This window comes from Channa argus, chromosome 15 (genome assembly GCF_033026475.1).
Source record: "Channa argus isolate prfri chromosome 15, Channa argus male v1.0, whole genome shotgun sequence".
In the NCBI taxonomy this organism is placed as follows: domain Eukaryota; kingdom Metazoa; phylum Chordata; class Actinopteri; order Anabantiformes; family Channidae; genus Channa; species Channa argus.
In genome coordinates, this window is record NC_090211.1 from 6,956,221 (window position 1) to 6,976,598 (window position 20,378).

General features: G+C 38.2%; 3 protein-coding genes across 5 annotated transcripts; 2 read left to right on the forward strand and 1 right to left on the reverse strand.

The window, feature by feature from the left end:
- Window positions 1-114: 114 nt before the first annotated feature.
- cd2bp2 (CD2 (cytoplasmic tail) binding protein 2) lies at window positions 115-4,004 on the reverse strand. Of its 2 annotated transcripts, none has more exons than XM_067478226.1 (7): window positions 3,908-4,004; window positions 3,548-3,629; window positions 2,526-2,655; window positions 2,195-2,352; window positions 1,530-2,109; window positions 1,371-1,456; window positions 115-437 (listed from the first exon to the last, which is right to left on the reverse strand). In XM_067478226.1, the coding sequence occupies exons 2-7, from the start codon at window positions 3,623-3,625 to the stop codon at window positions 327-329; spliced, it is 1,143 nt and encodes a 380-aa protein (XP_067334327.1). In that variant the 5' UTR covers window positions 3,626-3,629; window positions 3,908-4,004; the 3' UTR covers window positions 115-326. The 2 variants fall into 2 exon arrangements, with proteins under 2 accessions (XP_067334327.1, XP_067334328.1); XM_067478227.1 differs by lacking the exon at window positions 3,908-4,004 and adding an exon at window positions 3,865-3,886.
- An 890-nt stretch (window positions 4,005-4,894) lies between these two features.
- pheta2 (PH domain containing endocytic trafficking adaptor 2) lies at window positions 4,895-14,803 on the forward strand. 2 transcript variants are annotated; one of them, XM_067478310.1, is made up of 5 exons: window positions 4,895-5,249; window positions 7,246-7,675; window positions 8,736-8,824; window positions 8,930-9,233; window positions 9,391-14,803. In XM_067478310.1, exons 3-5 carry the CDS (start codon window positions 8,744-8,746, stop codon window positions 9,789-9,791), a joined length of 786 nt encoding a protein of 261 aa, XP_067334411.1. In that variant the 5' UTR covers window positions 4,895-5,249; window positions 7,246-7,675; window positions 8,736-8,743; the 3' UTR covers window positions 9,792-14,803. The 2 variants fall into 2 exon arrangements, with proteins under 2 accessions (XP_067334411.1, XP_067334410.1); XM_067478309.1 differs by lacking the exon at window positions 7,246-7,675 and having other exon boundaries at window positions 4,896-5,249.
- A 779-nt stretch (window positions 14,804-15,582) lies between these two features.
- mylpfa (myosin light chain, phosphorylatable, fast skeletal muscle a) lies at window positions 15,583-20,288 on the forward strand. Its single transcript, XM_067478211.1, has 7 exons — window positions 15,583-15,737; window positions 16,379-16,477; window positions 17,767-17,842; window positions 17,925-18,029; window positions 18,823-18,901; window positions 19,002-19,050; window positions 19,443-20,288. Exons 1-7 carry the CDS (start codon window positions 15,735-15,737, stop codon window positions 19,542-19,544), a joined length of 513 nt encoding a protein of 170 aa, XP_067334312.1. The 5' UTR covers window positions 15,583-15,734; the 3' UTR covers window positions 19,545-20,288.
- Window positions 20,289-20,378: the final 90 nt, after the last annotated feature.

The window sequence follows — 20,378 nt, forward strand, 5'->3', positions numbered from 1 at the left end:
GGTTTGAAACAAAGGTGGCTGACTTGACTGGCTTGATCAGTGGTAACTTTTCCTTTTAGTAGTACTTGTATAGTGTATATATGTGGTGTAAAATATTCTAAAGTAACTGGACAATTTTGATTACTGTTTCTTTTATGCAGTTAAATGTCAAGCACAATGGGATTCTTTGGAAGACAAGAAAAAAAAGTTTGTAGCAACACCACAAGTTATTTATTTAAAAACAATATACAGAAAACAAAACTCCTGTTAAAAGTATAGATTTGAAATCAAAGCCCCAAAAGACTGCAGACTGAGGGCAAAACATGAATGCTGATGCTGGACATAAGTCATGTATACAGCTCGAAGTCTAGTCTCCTGGAGTTATAAAACTGAGATCCCTCCTGGTCCACCCTCCTGCAGTAAACTCCATGGCTAAAATAGCCTTCATCCACCCATTCCTGGAAAAGAAATATGAAGAAATTAAAAACCAACTGAGTAGATTGATGTTAACGGTAGGTTAACTAGCCTGCAAACCAATAATGTTATGAAAAATGATGTTATTGACTGATACATTTGCAGGCCCATTAGAGCCAGATTTTGTAAATGCCTAGAAACTGCTTTTTAATGACAGTATAGCTAAAGTTAAAAGGTTGTTGCATGTGCACAGAAATGTTGAATGTACTGAACAAATCAGTGCCTGGTATGACAATAAATGATAAAAAGCATGAACCTAGTCTAAAATCCATCACAACCTAAGGATTGAACCAATTATTAGTATTTCTTTTTCAAGCTAAGCTCAATCCAACAGCCACAATTTTTATAAACATTTCGATCTAGTTACTTTTTTATTATTCATTTTTCACAGTACTTTGTAGAACTCCCAAATGTTCATGTACAAATTTGGCACCGTTTTCAATTGTGCCATTCCATAAAATCCTACTTTTTGTATTGGTAATGTTCTGCATGTGAACATGTAAGTTCATGCGTATCTACTCAGTCTGTATCTACTCATTTTGGTTTACACACGAACTTACATGTATTAGACCGAGACCAATTTAAGAATCTTGAACCATGTTTAATCTAGTGATCCCCTATAGTTTGCGAACTTAACCTTAACTTACCCAACCTATTATCATTAGCAGCCATCACCCTAATGCTGACAGAACTTACTTTCAAGATTGTTCTGGAAATTAGTAACATTTGCTTACACAATGAGAACAAAAGCACTGACAAGGATTTACATTCATTTGTTTATCGCTTATTATCTATACATTCCCAACACAAAATGTCTAGCCAGTGAAGAGCTCCTCTGAGAAGCCTACTGGTAGTTACACTTTATCTCTTTTAAACTCAACTTATTTTTTAAATTTACAGGGGCTATAATAGAATACCTGCATCTGACGACTGGTGAAGGGGCCGTAGACTTCTGAATTATCTTCATTGTCCCACTTGTACTCCCACATCGCTTCATCAATGACTGAAGAAAGACAAATCCAAATTAGTTATCACAATAAAATGATTTATGATATCAACGACAAGCATACACTAACCTCTTTTATTTTCCTCCTCTTCCTCTTTATCCTCTGATCTTCTACCACATTTCTCATCAAATTTATCTGCAAACATGTCAAGTTCATCTTCTTCTTCGTCATTATCCCCAACACATCTAGGTTTCTGTCCTACACCTGGTCTCTTCATTAGGTAGGCGAGTTTTTCATAGGTTTGCTGATAGATTTCAAACATCCCAGACCCAACCAGTCTGTCAGCAAGTGCTGTGAGCCTATCAAGCTTTTCTGTATCCCTTTTGTTCTCTTCTGTGGGTTCACTCTCTTCCCTCAGCTTTCCCTTCTTTCTTCCTCCAAGGCCTCCTAAGCGACGGAGCGCTGTAGCAACCGTCTCCCCAGGCTGCAACAGTTCAACAACAGCTTCAGTGAGCTGCTGCTGCGTAAAGGATGCCAGTGGATCCTCAGCAGGTTCCATCTCCTCTTCCACTTCTTCATTTTCGCAGTCTGCCTTCTGGTCTTCTCTCTGTTTCTCTTCTTCAGCCTCATCCTCATCGCCGACTCTGCGTGTCCGTTTGGCTCCAAGACCTTTCTTCTTTTGTTTGATAGGTTGTTCTTTTATTCTCACCTAGCAAAAGAAATCATTATTATTTGACACTGCATGGCTACTTGTGTATTCAAATATTAAGTAATATTCCTTAAAATGAAATTACCCAGTCAATGTTGTCAAGCCAGTTGTCTCTAATCTGTTCTTCTTTTTTGATGAAATAGTTTCCCTCTGAGTCAAAGTGTCCTTCCTGCATCTCCTCTTCCAGGTTGAAAGGTGTAATAGAAACTCCCTCATCAAAGTCGATTGTTGCTCCCTCTTGACCTAAAAACATGACAAGGCGCAAAATCATTGCTGTCTTAAAGAAAGCTAAATTTGACTCGTCAAGAATATAAATATGTGCATGAAATTGTCTATTTACCTAATCTAACATAAAAAGTAAATAACTACTTCTCAGACATATATGTTTTCACAGTTATAGGTAAAATAATATATACCTTCCACATCATCGTTGGCCAATATATCATATTTGCTGCTGTTTTTGTCCTCCCCTTCGTCTTCTTCATCACTATCAAGAGAGTGTTTACCCTTGAACCTGGAGCCTGGCCCACTAGCAACCTCACAAGTCTAGTTAAAAAGCAAAAAAAAAAAAGAAAACATTAGGGCTACACCTAACAATGATTTTTATGATACATATTTATGATCGTTTATCGAGCGTTTGGAGCATCCTCTTATAATCAATCACGTTGACGCATTGCCCCACCCCTAAAAAATATTGTCAATTATATTAAGTAACATTAAAAGTAGCATGGGTTCAATTTACTTACTTGCTTTTGAGTTTATGTTTTGAGAGACACAGACGTCAATCCTACCCTCAATTCCCTATACCTCTAAAATGACAAGAAAAGAAGGCCTAACCAACTAACCCTTCAGCTACTTAAACTGGTCAAGAAATGCTTTTGGTTCCTTTAAATAAAAAGGAAGTCTTCTTAGGCCAAGAGGTTGTCAGTGTATTAGCTGCAAGGTTTGGACACTGTTCAGAAACACAATTACTCAGTAAGGAGTCAGAACAGTAATGTGTGCACAACAATGTTCCCATCTGACACTAAATGACAAGTTTAAAAAAATAATCCACCAAGCCAGTGTTGCATTAAATTGTATGATCTTATTGGGTTTTTTAAACTGCTAAACTATTTTCTTAATCATACTTTATTAAATATATTGATTGTTATTGCCGCACACAATGCCCCCATATAATATAAGCAGAGTAATACATTGGGATCGCCGATGTTTTGCTGTACTGAAATTTGTAATCTGACAGTTTGGGCAGTCAGACAATTAACTTAACTTGCTTGTTTTATTCAACAAACGGCCCGAAAGACAGTAATATTCAGTTTTCCATCAAATATATCTCTGAAGATCTTAAATTACCACATTGGAGAAGCTTTAATCTGTAAATATATGAACTTTATGCTTGCATTATATCATATCTGATTAAACTGTGAAAACAATGTATTACCTTCTTTTTTGGTAGATCGTCTTCTTCCACATCAAACTCACCGTTCCCGTCCTCAAATGTTACTTTCCTTTTTGACATGGTGCTACGGGATGAAAGACAGTGACTCTTTTAACCTAGGTATATTTATAACACGTTCACAGAATGGAGTCGTTTAAATAACGTAAAACGAACACCGCAGAACACATGTTAGCTTCGTTGCTAAAACTGTTAGTCAACACAAACACAAGGCACATAGAAATGAAGCATTTATTACAATGCAAATCTGACTAGAGGTAAAATAACAGTTAGTTAAGATTACAAATATAACTTCTGCATACTCTCGCGTGAAAGCATAAAATCAATGTTATTAGGATCTAAAACCTGGTGAAATAATTCAGACGACGTTGTTCGTGTTCATTTCTTCTTCGTTATTTTCTTCTTCTTCACTGCCTAAGGTCTAGGTGGGCTGGTACGGATGATAAACAAAGACGTGGTATATTACCGCCACCACCTGGTATGGAGCGTAATTGTTTTTTCCTCCTAAAATTGAAACTTTTTAGCTTAGTAAATCAGGAGAAAATTAATCTAAAAATATTTTATTTACATAAGTGATTACCGGTTTTTATTGTCTGAAATCTAAAATGAATTTTTATAAACATTAACATATATATATATATATATATATATATATATATATATATATATATATATATATATATATATATATATATATATATATATATATATATATATATATATATATATATATATATATATATATATATATGTATATTTATAAGTAGACATATATGCTTCTGAGTTTGTTTTATGTTTGTATCTTATTGAAAGCAAAGGTATAGAAAAGATTAACAAATTAAGAAAATGTTTCCTGACTTAAACAGTACTAGTTTACTTCACTAGTTTAGTGTGACATACCTCTAACATATAGCTCATCCATCAAGGCCTGACTAAATATTAAACTTTAAGGAAGGGTTGGCACACTGTATTTTTTATGAATATACAATAAAATGTCCTATGTGAAACACGAAGCAGGTTCATGTGGATATGTAATCATGCGAATGTGAATTCTCTCTAAGTTTCTTAGGATAGGCAAGCTCCAACAGCAACAAGAAGGATTTCGTGCTAAAACAAATATTTACTATATTTGAAAAGAACCTCTTTATGTCTTGCTGATGAATCAACTATCTACCAAGTGGCATTTGGACTATGCACCACCGGAGATCACAGTAAAGCTCATCTAATATTAAGAAAAGTTAAACATATTGCAGAAGTGAGAGAGCTGTGAAAGATGCATCAGACCTCAATCTCTAAATACACATGTAGCATCCCACTTCCAGGTAGCAGTTGTTGTCAGAGGGGGTTGGTTTTGACTGCTTGTTTCAGCTTGGCACAACCCATCAGCTCAAGGTAGACTCAAGCATAGGAGAGAGGACAGAGAATATAATGTGTCAGGATTTTGTTACCAGGAAGTGGGTCGAGTTATTTATATTTCAACACTTGTCCTCTCATACCCGAGAGAGAATTAGTGGTAGTAACCAGAAACTACGTAGCCTACGTATTTAGCATTGTCTGAGTCTAACTGCATCAAACAGCAAGAAAATAGGAATTAACTCTATAGGAACAAGTACCAGACGAAAATATCTGCAAGTGTAAAGAATGTAATGACTGTGTGAAAGAGCAGAGGGATTCAGCATTTTCAAAGGTAGGTCTGTGTCACTCATTTCAGTTTTGTCCCTATTGTTTGACTTACAATACAACTACCTGCAGATGTAGTTTATGGCCTCAGAACAAGCCCCGTTTTTATAGTTAGTAGGTACTTGGCTTTAATGTTGTAGACAGTTACTGAAATAAGCAGTATTTGTTCTAGTAATTCTCAGTGTTTATTATTTATAGATATTTATTCAGTTTTTATGTATATATTTATGTTGTGGTGACACTGGTAATTAATCCCAAAACATAGAAATAATAACTTTGAGATTTTTGATATGGATATTCATTTTCTGCAACTAATAAAAATAAGATGCTACTCATTGTAACAATCTACTCAATTTATCTTGACAGAAGAGGGACATTTTTTTGTCTAAAACTTATGCTAGTAAGTAGAAGTGCTAATACAAGAATACAAACACTACAGTATATATAAGTACCGCAGTTAAAAAGCTAGTTGAGTAAAAAAGTCTTGGTAACTAAATATATTGAAAGCATCTTCTTGCAGTAGAATCTCCAATGTGACCAACATATTATAATGTAGTTAATACTTATGTCTCAGTGTATAAGTAGCATTTATTGTTTACCTGGTTAATGTGGAACTAGTGTAGTAGTTACATTTAGTCATTTGGCAGACGCTTTTATCCAAAGCGACTTACAAGTGAGGTACAAGGCAGCAAAAGTCAAGGAGAAAACATCATAGCAAAGTCCTATCAGAAAAGTTTTTATATTTCATGAGATGCAAGTGCAAGTAGGAAGTTAGAAGAGAGATAAATTTGAATGACCTTGATATCAGTGGGAGAGAAAAGGAGACAAAACTGCAAGACAACTTTGCATTTTTTTTTTTTTTTTTTAGTTTTTGCTAATCTGTCTTTTTCATGAAATGTATGGTATAATCTCAAGGCTTCAAATGGTGATTCAAATGTACAGTACACATAAATTATATGAGAGGACGAAGAGAAGAAACCCCAACTGGACACTGTTTTTTGTTTTGTTAGAAAGGGGGTCTACCACTAAGGCGGCCAGCTCAGACCAACTGGAGTCTGAGAGACTGAGTAAAGGTGGTGGTTCTGCAAATTACTCCTCAGGTCAGGCTAGATCTAGAAAACCTGTAGTTTTTGACTCATCCAACCATAAAGCTCAGCCAAGCAGAAAAGCTGAAGTTGTTTGTCACAAGGGTGGTGAGGTAGGCCATACCCCTCCCTTTTGTCCTGTTAAAAGGCCCAGAAGCACAAACCTTTTTTTGTTACACGACCTGAAGTATTTATGCCTCAAGCTGCATCCTCCATATCACCAGAAGCTAAGGTCCTGGTCAATTGATCTACCCTTTCTGCTCTGCTAGTTAAGGTAGTACTCAGTCTCTTGTGCAGGCTAAGTTTATTCTGAAAGAGCTGTGGAATATAGAAGTGGTAGTACCAGTGGTTTGTGTGCTTAGTTCTGAGGTGCCAATGGCTGAAGTCTACATGTGCACAATCAACCATATCTTATGAAAGTAGAAGTAGCTCCAGAGCTGCCTTGTCCTGTGTTACTGGGGACTGACTTCCTCATCCTCTTAGATCTCTCTGAAGAGGGCAGGAGTAAGTTGTGTGGTGTAGTCCACTTGGCTCATATGCAAGAGGATCTGCAGCGCATTAGGGTGCAGGTCTTACCATCCACTCTGATAAAGTGTGCTCTTGCCAAGTAGGAATCAAAGTACCTTGGATTTGTGTTGGGAAAGGGAAGGATCCGGCCTCAAGAGGGATAAAGTAGATGCCATCATGACTGCAGAGAGACCAAAAACCATATCACAAGTAAAATCTTTCTTGGGCTTAGTGGGATGGTACAGCAGGTTAATTTCTGGATTTTCCACACTCTCAGTCCTTCTTACAAACCTGACAAAGAAAAATCAGCCTAACAAAATTCAGTGGACTGATGCATGTGAAGAATCTTTTCAAGCCTTGAAAGCAGCACTGTGCAAAGAACCCATACTGAAGAGTCCTGACTTTCAACAGATTTTTACCGTCCAGGCGGATGCTTTAGACAGCGGAATTGGAGCTGCTCTGCTGCAAGGAGAGTCAGGGTGTCTGCAGCCTGTCTTGTACATCAGCAGGAAGCTCAAGAAGCATGAAGCTAGGTATTCAGTGGTGGAGAAGGAATGCTGTCCCATAAAGTGGGCTCTTGACTCCCTTTGCTGCTACTCGCTCGGAAGGAAGTTCTCGGAAGGAAACACACCATCGAGTATTGGCATGGCTGAAAAATACGAGGGACACTAATTCACCGATAACAAGGTGGTTTCTTGCCATGCAGCCCTTTGATTTTGATGTCATCTACAGAAGTGCAAAGAAGCACTGTACAGCTGACTACCTCTCTAGGACGCGACAGGTGTCATCTTCAGGGGAGGGCAGGGTAAATGTTATGAGACTAACCAATGCCCTGTAGAAAGTAGGTGCAAATTTGATACCACACACTTGCACCAACATTTCTATTAGTTTTACCATCTAGCCAGCAGAATGCAGTTGTTGTTGTTCACAGTACCAGATAACCTCATTAATGCATCCTCTAAAAACCATTGTCATTTTGATTCTTAGCAAATATTCATGTGGGCCTCAGTCCATCTACCAACAGGTCACAGGTTCAGAAATATCAAACAGGAAGTGGGAGGTCTGAAAAGCCTTTATAACAGTGGGGGGATTAGGCTGTACCATTATGAGATGAAATAGAGGGGAGCTTTATGATTTTATGGGGAAATAGTCTTAAAAGTACTCATAATAATGTTTAATGTTAATCTTCCCATATGGGATAAATTAGGCTAACATACATACGAAATGTATATTTTTTCTATAGAAAATAACTAATAGATTGTCTTAATTGGTTGTATTAATGAGTAGTGGTTTGTCTTTGTAGGAGGGGCTCTAGGTATATAAGGCCTGCAGTCGAAACTCCTCGAGAGAGTTTTTTATTTTTTATTTTTTGCTGCTGTTCAGAGGTAGACTTGCTGCTAGCTTCCCTGTAGCAATGGGCCTAGCTTAGTTTTTCTTTTCTGTTGAGTTTAGTTTTCTTATTTTGTTAGACCAGTTTTAGGTTTAATTTGTTGTTTTTGTTTGGGTAGTATGCCTCCAGATGACATCACTTGGAGGAACTTTCAGTTCAGATTATGTCATCTTGTTCACACTATGAAGACTGTTATCATGGTCAACCTGCTTTTCCAGAGCTCCCCCATATGATATCATCTGAACTCCTAATGGTGGAAAATTCTTTCAGGGCATGTCAGCTAGAAGCAGAGATGTTTTAATATAGGGAAGTCAGAGTGAAGTTTAAAGCATGAATGTGCATTTACACCCTAAACGCAAGCCATAGAAGCAGAGTTAAAAAACTGGTGAAGTCACCCTTTAAAGGAAAACATGTTTTTAGGATATTTGTCAATATGTTGTTCATGAAAACCCTCAGATTACATTTCGTGCAGTCTTCAGTGTAAATATGTTTCAAATGTTCTAATCTTTAGGTGTTGGGATGAAGATCCATAAGAAGATTTTGACCCACTACTTGTCATGTACCTCACCAGTTGATAAAGAGGGATACCTCTTCAAAAAGGTGTGAGGATAACAAAAAACAAACATGAAACACCCCAAACTTCCATAAGATGGCAAATGCTATAAACCTGCGTTACTTACTTTACTTTGATGTATTTCTGCATAGAAGGAGCGCAATGCCACCTACCAGCGGCGATGGTTTGTCCTGAAAGGAAACCTGCTTTTCTATCAAGAGCGGCCAGCTGACCGACACCTGCTGGGTGTCATCGTGCTGGAAGGATGTGCAGTGAGACGCTCAGAGTCTGATGGGCAGTTTGCCTTTTCCCTGATATTTGAAGGGCCTGGACTCAAAACCTACAGGTTTCTAGCAGTGGATCGAAGCTCTCAAGAGAGCTGGGTAAGAGCTTTGCTCATATCCAGCCACCGTTCCATGTCTCGGCTGGTGAGAGACCTGGGGAGGCAGTATGAAGGTGTGTCATGAGTTTTGTGCTATTTACCAATTAAGTTTTTTAGTGTGCATCCTTTTATAATTAATTGTGAAGAAAAAAAGAATGGACTATATAGAGTAAAAAATATTTGTTATTCATGATTTATTCATATTGCAAATTCTCTGTTTTCCATCTGCAGAAGCCAAACAGCAACATGGCTCTGGTGAATCCTGTCACAGCTACTCCCTCAGTGCCCTCACACAGTCACCGACCAGCTTTTTCTCCCTTGCGCAGCAGCCAGCAGCAGAGGTCAGGGAGGGAAGAAGTTTCAGTGCCAGCACTGTCTTACAGGCTCCTTCAATACCCACAAAAGTAGTAGCTAAAAAGTCACCTAAACTGTGGCACAGGAGAAATGCTTACGTCACACCACTTAATGGGCCAGCGCCTTTGTATGGTGAATGGCCTTTAGTGGGTTTGGATCCACTTGAGGAGTTCAGCAAACTTCATGATTATTATGGTCAGGAAGTGAAGAAAGCAAGAGAGGAATGGCTGAAGAGTCGACAAGCAAAAGAAGAAGAAGCGCTCATTGACCTGGGATGATTACAAAAAGAGCAATGACTAATAACAAACATTTTATGAGGAACTAAGATGAAGTGATTCATGTGTGTCAAACACGAACTGAAACTGCACTGTTCTGAGTTAGACCGTAAAAGAGTTTGATGCCCAGACATCTTTAAACATGCTAAAAGGACACCTGTTTTATAAGACCAGATTAGATCATCTATTGGTTCAATTCCATTCCCAATAAGCAAAAAGTAATTTGCCTGATTTACCTGAGCTGTGATGACCTTTGACTGTGTCCCCTAGAAACAACTTAGAGTAAACAAGGTACAGTACTGGTGGTGTTTGCTGGTGTGTGCAGGTTATACATTGGCCCTTTTCAGCATTGTGAGTAATGTAGTAATACACATCTGTCAGTAAGTATACTCACAATGGCGCTAAAGTTCTAAATTATCTATTATTATTATATAAATTCACATCTGGACCTGAATTAATTGGTTGCAATTAAATTGGTCATTCAATTTATCTATTTTTTATAGTATAGTTTTTATAGTATTATTAAAAATTACTGTTTAAAGTTGAAGACAATCATACAAATATAGTTAATTCATGGTTCTTCTTTTCTTTTGGTCTGTTCCCTTTCAGGTGTCGCCACAGTGAATCATGTGCCTCCATCTAACCCTGTCCTCTGCATCCTCTTCTCTGACACCAACTAACTTCATGTCCTCTCTCACTACATGCATAAATGTCCTCTTTGGTCTTCCTCTAGACCTCCTGCCTGGCAGCTCCAACCTCAGCATCCTTCTACCAATATATTCACAGTTTCTCCTATGAACATGTCCAAACCACCTCAATCTGGCTACTCTGACTTTATCTCCAAAACATCTAACATGAGCTGTCCCTCTGATGTCCTCATTCCTGATCCTGTCCATCCTCGTCACTCCCAAAGAGAACCTCAACATCTTAAGCTCTGCCTCATGTCTTTTCTTCAGTGCCACTGAACAAGCCGAACAACATCTCTAGTCTCATATCACATGTCCTAAACACCTTTCCTTTCATTCTCGCTGATACTCTTTTATCACACAACACACCCGACACTTTTCTCCACCCGTTCCAACCTACCTGCACTCGCCTCTTCACCTCTTTTCCACACTCTCCGTTGCTCTGAACCGTTGACCCTAAGTACTTAAAGTCTTGCACCTTCTTCCCCTCTGCTCCCTGTAACCTCACTGTTCCCTCTCATTCACACACATGCATTCTGTTTTGCTGTGGCTAAGCTTAATTCCTCTGTTTTCCAGAGCAGACTTCCACTTTCTCTAAATGTACGAAGACACAATGCAACTCCCTATGACCTTATTCTAAGTTGCAAATTCTATTTTCCATCTGCAGAAGCCAAACAGCAATAAGGCTCTTGTGAATCCTTTCACCAGACCAGTGTTTGTAAGCCCACCAGTAAACTTCTCCTCCAGTCCTCAGGCTTCCTCTCACTCTCAAAGATCTTGTTAAAGAGACAGAGACACTGGCTTGTGTCCCCTTGTCTTTGCATTAAATATAAGTAATTCATGATTCAATTACAGTATTAAACAACCCCATGAATCCTACTAGTTTGCTGGCAAGACCATGGATAAAGTACTGATTGCATTCTGTGTGCTGTTAAAAAGGTTTTTACAAGTTTTAGTCTCACCATGAGGAAACTCGCTCATATTCTAGTGTTTTTTTTCTTCTCATGTCCTCTGTATACATGAGCAGCTCTGCATGTGGTGCAATTTAAAATTGTGGAGGAGGCTAAACAGCAGAGGTCGCTGCAGACACAGTGTGTGACAGAAGCACCTAATTTACAGATTGTTATCTTTGCAATATAATTATGTCACAAAGTGTACAGTGATTTCCAAGGCAAATTAAAGTAAGTCCCAAGACAGTTTAAAGACAGGTAAAAAAATAAATAAAATTAAATACTTTAATTAATTTATGCTCTCAATCATTTAGATAATTACTTTCTCTTAAATCATGTGTAAATCAAACAAAGCCACATCATCACTACAAAATTGAAGTGTGCAATACGTTTTGTAACTACACTGTTTATTAAGTAAATGTGATCATAACAGAGCAACCTGGTAATGAGTCCAACGTTGCAAACTGCGACGATCTTCCTGCATATGTCAAGCTTGAAGCTTGTCCACATTCCAGACCCTACAGACAGACATACCAATCATTTAAAAAGTGATAAATGGCTTTGGGAGCGTGGCAAAACCTCTCACATTGCAGCATCGGCCAATGTATGCAATGCAATCTATGCATTGTACACATATATTTGTGTGGAAACACTTCCTTGGGATGGCAGAGTGTAAACACATTGTAAAAAAAAAAATTCCATTTTGTTGTTTTATTGTGTGTGAAGGCAGCAAACTGCAGTAGCCATCAAAATCAGTAAAAGGTTTGAGATGTCATAGCTTCATCTATTATTTTAGGAATACTTCTCTCATAAAACATAAAGGTTAGGGAACATAATTTTCCCGAAGTTCAGATTCGTAAAATGTATTTTTAAATGTATTTATGTGTTAGTAATGACAAGCTTAAAAAATATATAATTTGTAAAACCAATTGGCAACAAAACTCACAATTTCTAACTTAAAACTAAATAAACCCAAAGAGAAAAATGCTGCAAAAATGAATCACATAAGGAAAAAACTGTGCAAATTGTTTTCATTTTAAATACAAATATGTTTGACGGTTAAATATTTTTAGTTTTAACTTTTAATTATTAATTATTATAATCTTTTTAAAATGACAAAAATACTGAATCTAAATTGGATACTGACCCTCAATAATAACAAAATATAAAATAGTTGAGTTTTTTGAAAAATGTTTCCATTAGATAACTAAATAAATTGTAGAGCTGCTGAAGTGTACAGAGTCTGAGTGAGATTATATGTATAAAAATGTTTTTTTAACAACACACAGAATACTAATGCTACTGCTACTGTGATGAGTGACACGTGCTTTTCCTACTATACTACGTCAAACAATGAAGGACTATTAAACAAAGTGGTATATTCTGACTATGAACATTTTTAGGTTTAGAAACATGATGATTTTGAGCAAAATTTGAAATTAAGTCATTTCTATGTTTGTAAACCTTTTACAAGGTGGGAGGTTTGATTATTGAAATGCCTTTTAACCAACTTCAAGACACTGAATGTTTTCATGCAATGAAAAATATATAATACTGTTATTTAATTCTGTAACATGAAGCTTTTTATGCAATGAAGGAAATTTTAAATTGTGCCACATGTAGAGCACCTCAGGTGTACAGAGGACATGAGAAAAAAACTAGAGTCTGAGCGAGTTTCCCCATGGTGAGACTAAAAGTTGTAAAACCTTTTTTAACAGCACACAGAATGCAATCACTACTTGATCCATGGCCATGCCAGCAAATGTAAACCAGAAGGATTCATGGGGTTATTTAATTCTGTAATTGCATGATCTAGTTATGCTTGTATGATTGTTTGTATTTACTAGCTTTACACAGTAATATTTATTAATATAAAAAATTAATAGACAAATGAATGAATTTTACGTACACTCTGTTACAGGTCTAGAATAATAATACTCAAAAATTATACTGGCATTTACTGGGATACTTGAGAACCTTAGAATGATTGTTAACGTATGTGGTGGAACCTATTTCATTCCTGCAACAAGGTTGTGATAATGCAGTGAACCAGATGTCAAAGGTCAACAAGAACACATAGACAAGACTAAAGGGCAGTATCAGGTTGTGCATGTTCTGAATGCCCAAGAAAAACAAACGTGTCTAACCCAAATTACTGCAGGAGTGGAAACTAGTAAAGTAGAGAGGTGTGACTCGTGATTAAGCATCGGGCTCAGACTGAGATCACTGAAAACACATGCAGTCATGACCAGAGGGCAAAAATAAATTCACTTAGACTTGATTATCAAAGTTATTAATTAAATGAAAACTGATTACCTCTGAGGTAAAATTGGATAATAATACCCAACAAAACAAATGAAGGAAAGCCTTTTGCTCTCAAGGCCTAGCGTATTGGCAGACAGTCAAGTTTATTTAGCTATTTTGGTCGCCCTCAGCTGTCCCTTTTATGTTCTTATGGGAATGTCTGCTGCCATCACCCTGCCAAGTAATCCCTGTATGTTTAAGGGGGGCATGAGCAATAAATGGTGCAAGAGAGGGGGGTCTGGGGCAAACAGGTGGGAAAGTGTTCAGGAAGCCAATCGTCAAACTTTCAGCTACGTGGTGATGAAAAACCACCACTGAAGTCAGAGGTTAACAGTGCTTTCACTTGGTACCACGCAAGTTTCAATAAACAATGACACATTGAACCTGAAATGTCCACATTTGTATAGATTAGTACTTTATATCTAGCTGTTCCTAATAACTATACCTCTAAAGGAATTTTTAAACATCAATTGTATTACTTCTACATCCTGATGGAAGTAACAAAAGTTACTCAACTAAGTACAGTTTTTTAAATTACATTATTTCAGAGGCTTGGTTTAAAAAATGCAACAATTGACTCAAAAAAAAAAAAGTTAAAAAGTTCTAAATGATCAATAAAGATTTTTGAAGCAGAGTTTAGTTTTTTTCTTTTGAGTCCCTTCATTAAAGGGCAGCTTCACCAGGATACAGGTAAATGTGTGGTATAAACCTGCCTTCTCTATATTTAAATATCTCCTCCTCTATATTTACATATCTCTGCTTATGGCTAAAAACACCACCAGATGATATAATCAGAGGGAAGTTCAATAAAGTTGCTCTTTAATAATATAGAGACCCATCTGATTTATGTGGTGAGCCCTTGGAGGAGGGACCCACTAGACTAAATTACCAAAGTGTATGTACAGTATTAAAACTAGCTCCACCTCAACCGTCTGCAACGGTAACATCCTGCTTAAGTATTGCTGCAAACCAATCAAATTATGTCATAAAGGTAAAAACACAAGTCATAGAGGTAATAGTTTGCAGGAGTCCTTTTTGTTTTAATACTTTAAATACATTTTGTAGATAATTTTTCCCTGACATTAAATAGAAATTTGAATGCAGACCCTTTATTTGTGATTTACATTGTCATATTGTTACTTTTAATAAGTAAATGTCTGCGTGGTCGATCTATTTAAATTCTACATGGCTCATATTCTTCCCTTCATTCCCTTCATTTGCTTTCCAATTAAAAATGGCAGCTACAGTGTAATGATAGAGCCTGACAACAATCTTCATGATGACACGTGAAAATCATAAAGATGGCGATGAATATTAATTGAATATGTCATTCGATTGAATGCCATTTCACATATTTGGTCTCTTAAAGAGCCTCCTCCATCGCAACTATAGGAAAACCCCATTTGTGACTTGAGCATCATTACTTTATCACAACTTAAAATAAGAAAGCCAAGCTGTGTACATACAGGGTAAAGGCTGCATTGGTTGCTGAGGGTATAGAATACTTGTATCTCAGTCTGCAATATTGCAATGGACATCACAAACCAAAAATAAAGTCAGCGTGTAGCCACTGTGCCTTGCTGCAGGCAGATGGAGGTGGACAGAAGGAGGGTGGAGAGACAGTGTCCAGCAGTCCAACAAGCATCTATGTCCCGAATGTCCTTATTAGTTCACGTGGGACTGCGAACCTGCAGCATGGTCCCTCGGCTATCAGGTTTACTTAATTCCAAGACTCCTGGGTCTATTTCTGATCTCCTGTAAGGTGATACACTGTCCCGCCATTCAGTCTCCTTCACTTTAGCCATCAGTTCATCCTTGGCCATCCTCTCTCTCTCTCTGTCTCTCCCTCTCTCTCTTTTTTTAATTCCCATCCAAACTTGAAGCTGCTGCTAAAGATAGATTGGCCAACGGAGGGGTATATAAGCCCCCGGGGAGATACGTATAACGCGGCTTCACACTGTCTTCTCTTTCTTGATCATCCAAACCTCCACTCATACCGTCTCAAGATGGTGAGTACTGGTGGAAACATCTACAGGGGAATCAAACCAACCCTATGGATTAACTTTTTGATGTATTTTTGTATAAACTTTGAATGATCACGACAAAAAGATGGGAGTGTTCTAGCAGATCAAGTGGTTTTGGACCTTTTTTGTGGACTTAATTGCAGTTGTGGTGATGTGCTTTTAAGGAAGAATGAGTTGTTATTATTTGCATTATGGGTGTCAGATTGCATGGCAATTTTTTTTGCAGTTTTCAAATGAAAACAAAATAACTCTGCTAACTTCTTAAGTCAAATGTATGTTTGTTAATAGTTAGATCATAAACTTCTTAACCAACCTGAGGATTCCCCCTGAATTTGACCCCGAGCCTGGGGGTCAAGACCTCTCCCACGGACGACGAGCTAACTCTGAAGGGTCAATACAGGATTGATCGGAAATGCTAAACTAAAAAAAGTTTTCAATACTTTTCTCAAATTTTTATTTGAAAATTGTGTATATTTATAAAGAGAATTACTTTTCTGTGGATGCATCCAAGTTAGAAAGTGTTTTATTTAATGGGTTCACAAGCCAGAAAGACTGGAATCAGTGTAAGCTTTAAGCTAAAAGATAAATGACTAATTAAACATTTCACCCATGTGTTTGTCCTCCAGGCACCAAAGAAGGCCAAGAGGAGGCAGGCAGCAGGAGACAGCGGCTCCTCCAACGTGTTCTCCATGTTTGAGCAGAGCCAGATTCAGGAGTACAAGGAGGTGAGGTTTGTCTGGCCACACAGCAATTCTCCATCATTCAGGAAGCTTCTTTTCCTGCTGCATGCTTCATGGCAGAATCCATTAGACATCCATATTTCTTATGGTTAGTTGGTAAAGATAAGGAAAAATGCTTGGAAATAAATTTCAGAAATACATTTGGTGTGATTTCAGTTGAAACTCTCAGAGACCGCGACCAAAATTAGAGTTTGGTCGAGCAGCTCTTGGATCCATTTTCAGCACAGTTGCTATTTTGTGCGCTCCCCTCCTTTCCCCTGAGAATTTAATAAGCATGAGAATGTCATTAGGAGGAGCTCTGAAATTTCTGACACCATCTGAAGCTCGCCACATTTTGTTCACCTATGACCTCCATCCAGCTGTCACTCAGACATCTCCTTATGTCTTTTGCTGAAGGCTGAGAGGCCAAGCAGAACAATTACACCAAACCTGTATTATTATAATGCATAAAAGAGAAATGATTGGGTAAATTTAAAGATGTATTTTTTCAGATATCTGTAAGTATTTTCCAGTTTAAATCTACTCTTAAAAGGGAATTGATGAGCATAAACAAAAATGAACAATTTAAAATTAAGGCATGCAGGATATGTGTCAGAGTTCTGTGAGGTCAGGACGATGGGATTTTATAAGGACTTGGTGTCAAGAGATTGGATAATGATAGTGTCAGTGTTTCCACTGTGTTGTCAAGGGATATGTGCTGCGAATAGAGGATAAGTGATACAAGCTGCTTGAGTGCCACTTAGGGAATGTCTGACATGATGATTAGGATGATCTTCGCACGTCGCACAGATAGAAAGATAGATGTGGTTGGAATTGCCAAAGCAAGGGGAGCTTGTCAGTGAGTGTATGGTAAGAACCAGGAAGGCAGGAAAGCAAGAGAGGGTGACAAGAAAGGGCAGTGACTGAGTTCATGTTCAAGTCCAAGAGGTTAAGTTTCATGGAGTTGTAGAGAGTGAGCAGCTCGGACAGCTGTTCCTTAATGATACCTTCCCAAATTAACATGTAAGGAAAGACTACAGGCTACCTTAAGCACCCCCACAGCCCCTCCCCCTCCTCAAGCCACTACAGTACAGTCTGAGTGTTTAGGTGCAGCCTTTTTCAGACACAAAATCCTCTAACAACATTTGTTTAGCCCTGTGTCAAACACACATCCCAGCTGCCACTTTAATAAACTGTTGACAGAAGGGTCTCTAAAAAGAGAAGAGGTCTCACCTCGTCGTATGGCCTCTCCCTGTCTGTTTCCTATTCATAATAACACCATCTTCTCCTTTTAGGCTTTCACAATCATTGATCAGAACAGAGATGGTATCATCAGCAAAGATGACCTGAGGGACGTTCTGGCTTCAATGGGTAAGTCCAGGTAGAATAGGTCCACAGCACGAGTGTGTGATTCGTGGCGTCATGTTGTAATCTGAATATCTGTGCTGTCCAGGCCAGCTGAACGTGAAGAATGAGGAGCTGGAGGCCATGATCAAAGAGGCCAGCGGTCCCATCAACTTCACCGTCTTCCTCACCATGTTCGGAGAGAAGCTGAAGGGTACGTTTTACATTTTTACCAGCACTCACTCCGATAGTGGTGAAAAGTACATCTAGTTAAGTACTGTACCTAAGTACAAATTTAAGTTACAAATACACTAATTTGGTTGTTTCATCCTGCTACTATACTAACCTTTTCACTTTACTGTAATTATGCTAAATACTGTTAGGGATGGCTGTAGCTCAGTTGGTAAGGCAGTCATCCACGGACCACAGGGTCAGTGGTTTGATTCCCGGTCCCAGCTATATGTAGAAGTGTCTCTGGCCACTTAACCCCTAACATTCCCCTCCCCTGGTGTGCAGTGCCGGTCCAAGCCCGGTAGAAATTGGGGTGGGTTGCGTCAGGAAGGACATCTGGCGTAAAAACTGTGCCAAATCAACATGTGGACAATGATCCGCTGTGGTGACTCTGAACTCACAGGATAATTCCCAAAAGGAAAAAAAAAAAATGCTAAAAACTGTTACTAGATAAAAGTCACAGATTTTACAAAACGTATCACCATGATATGTTGCTTGCTATGAACTAACAAACAGCACATTAAGTAGTTCAAACTCATTTTTTATATTAAAATAATTAATAAAAATGCCTCATTAATAATAATCAAAATATATTGAAATAGTAATGAGCAGGACTGTTCTTTGGTACACATTTATACTAATATATTTTTACTTGTGTAAAATGTGGAATGCAGGACTTCTTATTTATAAGGGAGTATTTTTACCGCTGCTTAAAAATTTTGAATCTGCAGCCATAAGTGTATATTTTAAGTACCTTTTCCTCCTGTCTTCATCAGGTGCTGATCCCGAGGACGTTATTCTTAGCTCCTTCAAGGTTCTGGACCCCGCTGGTACTGGAACCATCAAGAAGGAATTGTGAGCACTTTTTAAATAATTGTACTATTTATAACAGCACATATGTATTTGGGATTTCTTTGACTCTAACAGTTAAAACCGACTTGTTTGCTTATTGCAGCCTTGAGGAGCTCCTGACCACTCAGTGCGACAGGTTCTCCAAGGAGGAGGTAAAATCACCAGGCTGCTAAAGCAATACTCCTTGCCTGTGATAGACCAGTCAATCAGCCTGTTTTTAGTTGCTAATACTCCAATAGTTATAAGATAGACATTTTTTTGGAAAAGGTCACTGCTTTTTAACCATATTGATGTCTCCCACTGTGTCCATAGCCATTGTTTAAGATGAGGTGCATTTTCACAGTGGCTATTCTAAATTCCATTATCTGACCCAAAGATTAGAAGCTGTCAAAAGTTAGATAAAGTGAGCAGTGTTGATCAGCAGTTTTCTTTTTCTTTTTCTTTTTTACTTTATGAAAGGACTAGCTTCTTAAACTCATATCCGTAGGATTTTACATTGTTTTAAGACTGTGTCATGAACATCCAACCGTATTTTCCCCCTTAGATTAAGAACATGTGGGCCGCCTTCCCCCCAGATGTTGCCGGCAACGTAGACTACAAGAACATCTGCTATGTTATCACACACGGAGAGGAGAAGGAGGAGTAAAGACAAAGCTAGAAGACAAGAAAGACGGCAATCCCTTTGTTATTCTGCTTTCCCTGTCCTTTTCTTTCCTCCACTTCCTTCCCATTCACCTACTGTGTATAAACCCATGTGCTCAGCCGCTTATGTTCCAACCAAAGACTTATCACACTGACACATGAGAGGGCCGATGCCCATGGGATGTCTATGTTTGCTTATGGGGAATAGGGATGATTTTCAATAAAATTATCCTGTAACATCCTTTCCATTACCAAGCTTTTCTCAAACTACCTTTTTTTCCTTGCAACCATCTTCTATCTTCTCACCTCTACATCACTGTCTTTCCTGTCACTTCAGCCTCTGAGGTGTTTGTCTGAATGAAACGTGTCCCTCTGCCTCCATCAGTATCTGAGAGGAAGACAGGGTTACTATTGTGGTGGGGACACAGAAAACAGGGGGACTTCATTCCCAATTGAAGATGTCCTCTTGGGTAGATGAGTTCAGAAGAGAGAAAGAGAGCATTTGCAGGTTAGAGGAAAAAATTGCCTCCTTAAAGTGATGGCAACGTTTTCTCTGGAAAAGTTTCTAAAAACTGACTGAAGGAGAGGAGAGAAAGGGCCGAAAGAAAACATTCAAGTCTTCGATTTCTTTCCCTCCGCTCCTTCCTGCACTCATTAAATCACCTTTTTTTCCATAAGCCTCCTCACCTTTCCTCTGTAATGAATAAAAGGGACGAACTGTGAATAAAACCTCTTTCCTTTTGTACAATAGTGTCTCTGTTCAGTGGCTCTATGGGACAGGGTTCAAGGGAGCAAATGAGTCAAATGAAAGCAAAATCGCACATTATTCATATCTAGT

What these genes read in the sequence shown, in the direction of transcription:
- mylpfa (XM_067478211.1), top strand. An exon ending in GTTCGGAGAGAAGCTGAAGG is followed by an intron (nt 18,030 to 18,822) that starts GTACGTTTTACA and finishes TGTCTTCATCAG; the next exon opens with GTGCTGATCCCGAGGACGTT. An exon ending in ACAGGTTCTCCAAGGAGGAG is followed by an intron (nt 19,051 to 19,442) that starts GTAAAATCACCA and finishes TTTCCCCCTTAG; the next exon opens with ATTAAGAACATGTGGGCCGC.
- pheta2 (XM_067478310.1), top strand. Translation starts at nt 8,744, where the DNA reads ATGAAGATCCATAAGAAGATTTTGACCCACTACTTGTCATGTACCTCA. An exon ending in AGGGATACCTCTTCAAAAAG is followed by an intron (nt 8,825 to 8,929) that starts GTGTGAGGATAA and finishes ATTTCTGCATAG; the next exon opens with AAGGAGCGCAATGCCACCTA. An exon ending in CCTGGGGAGGCAGTATGAAG is followed by an intron (nt 9,234 to 9,390) that starts GTGTGTCATGAG and finishes TTCCATCTGCAG; the next exon opens with AAGCCAAACAGCAACATGGC.
- cd2bp2 (XM_067478226.1), bottom strand. Translation starts at nt 3,625, where the DNA reads ATGTCAAAAAGGAAAGTAACATTTGAGGACGGGAACGGTGAGTTTGAT. An exon ending in GGCCAACGATGATGTGGAAG is followed by an intron (nt 2,353 to 2,525) that starts GTATATATTATT and finishes TCATGTTTTTAG; the next exon opens with GTCAAGAGGGAGCAACAATC. An exon ending in GGCTTGACAACATTGACTGG is followed by an intron (nt 2,110 to 2,194) that starts GTAATTTCATTT and finishes TTCTTTTGCTAG; the next exon opens with GTGAGAATAAAAGAACAACC.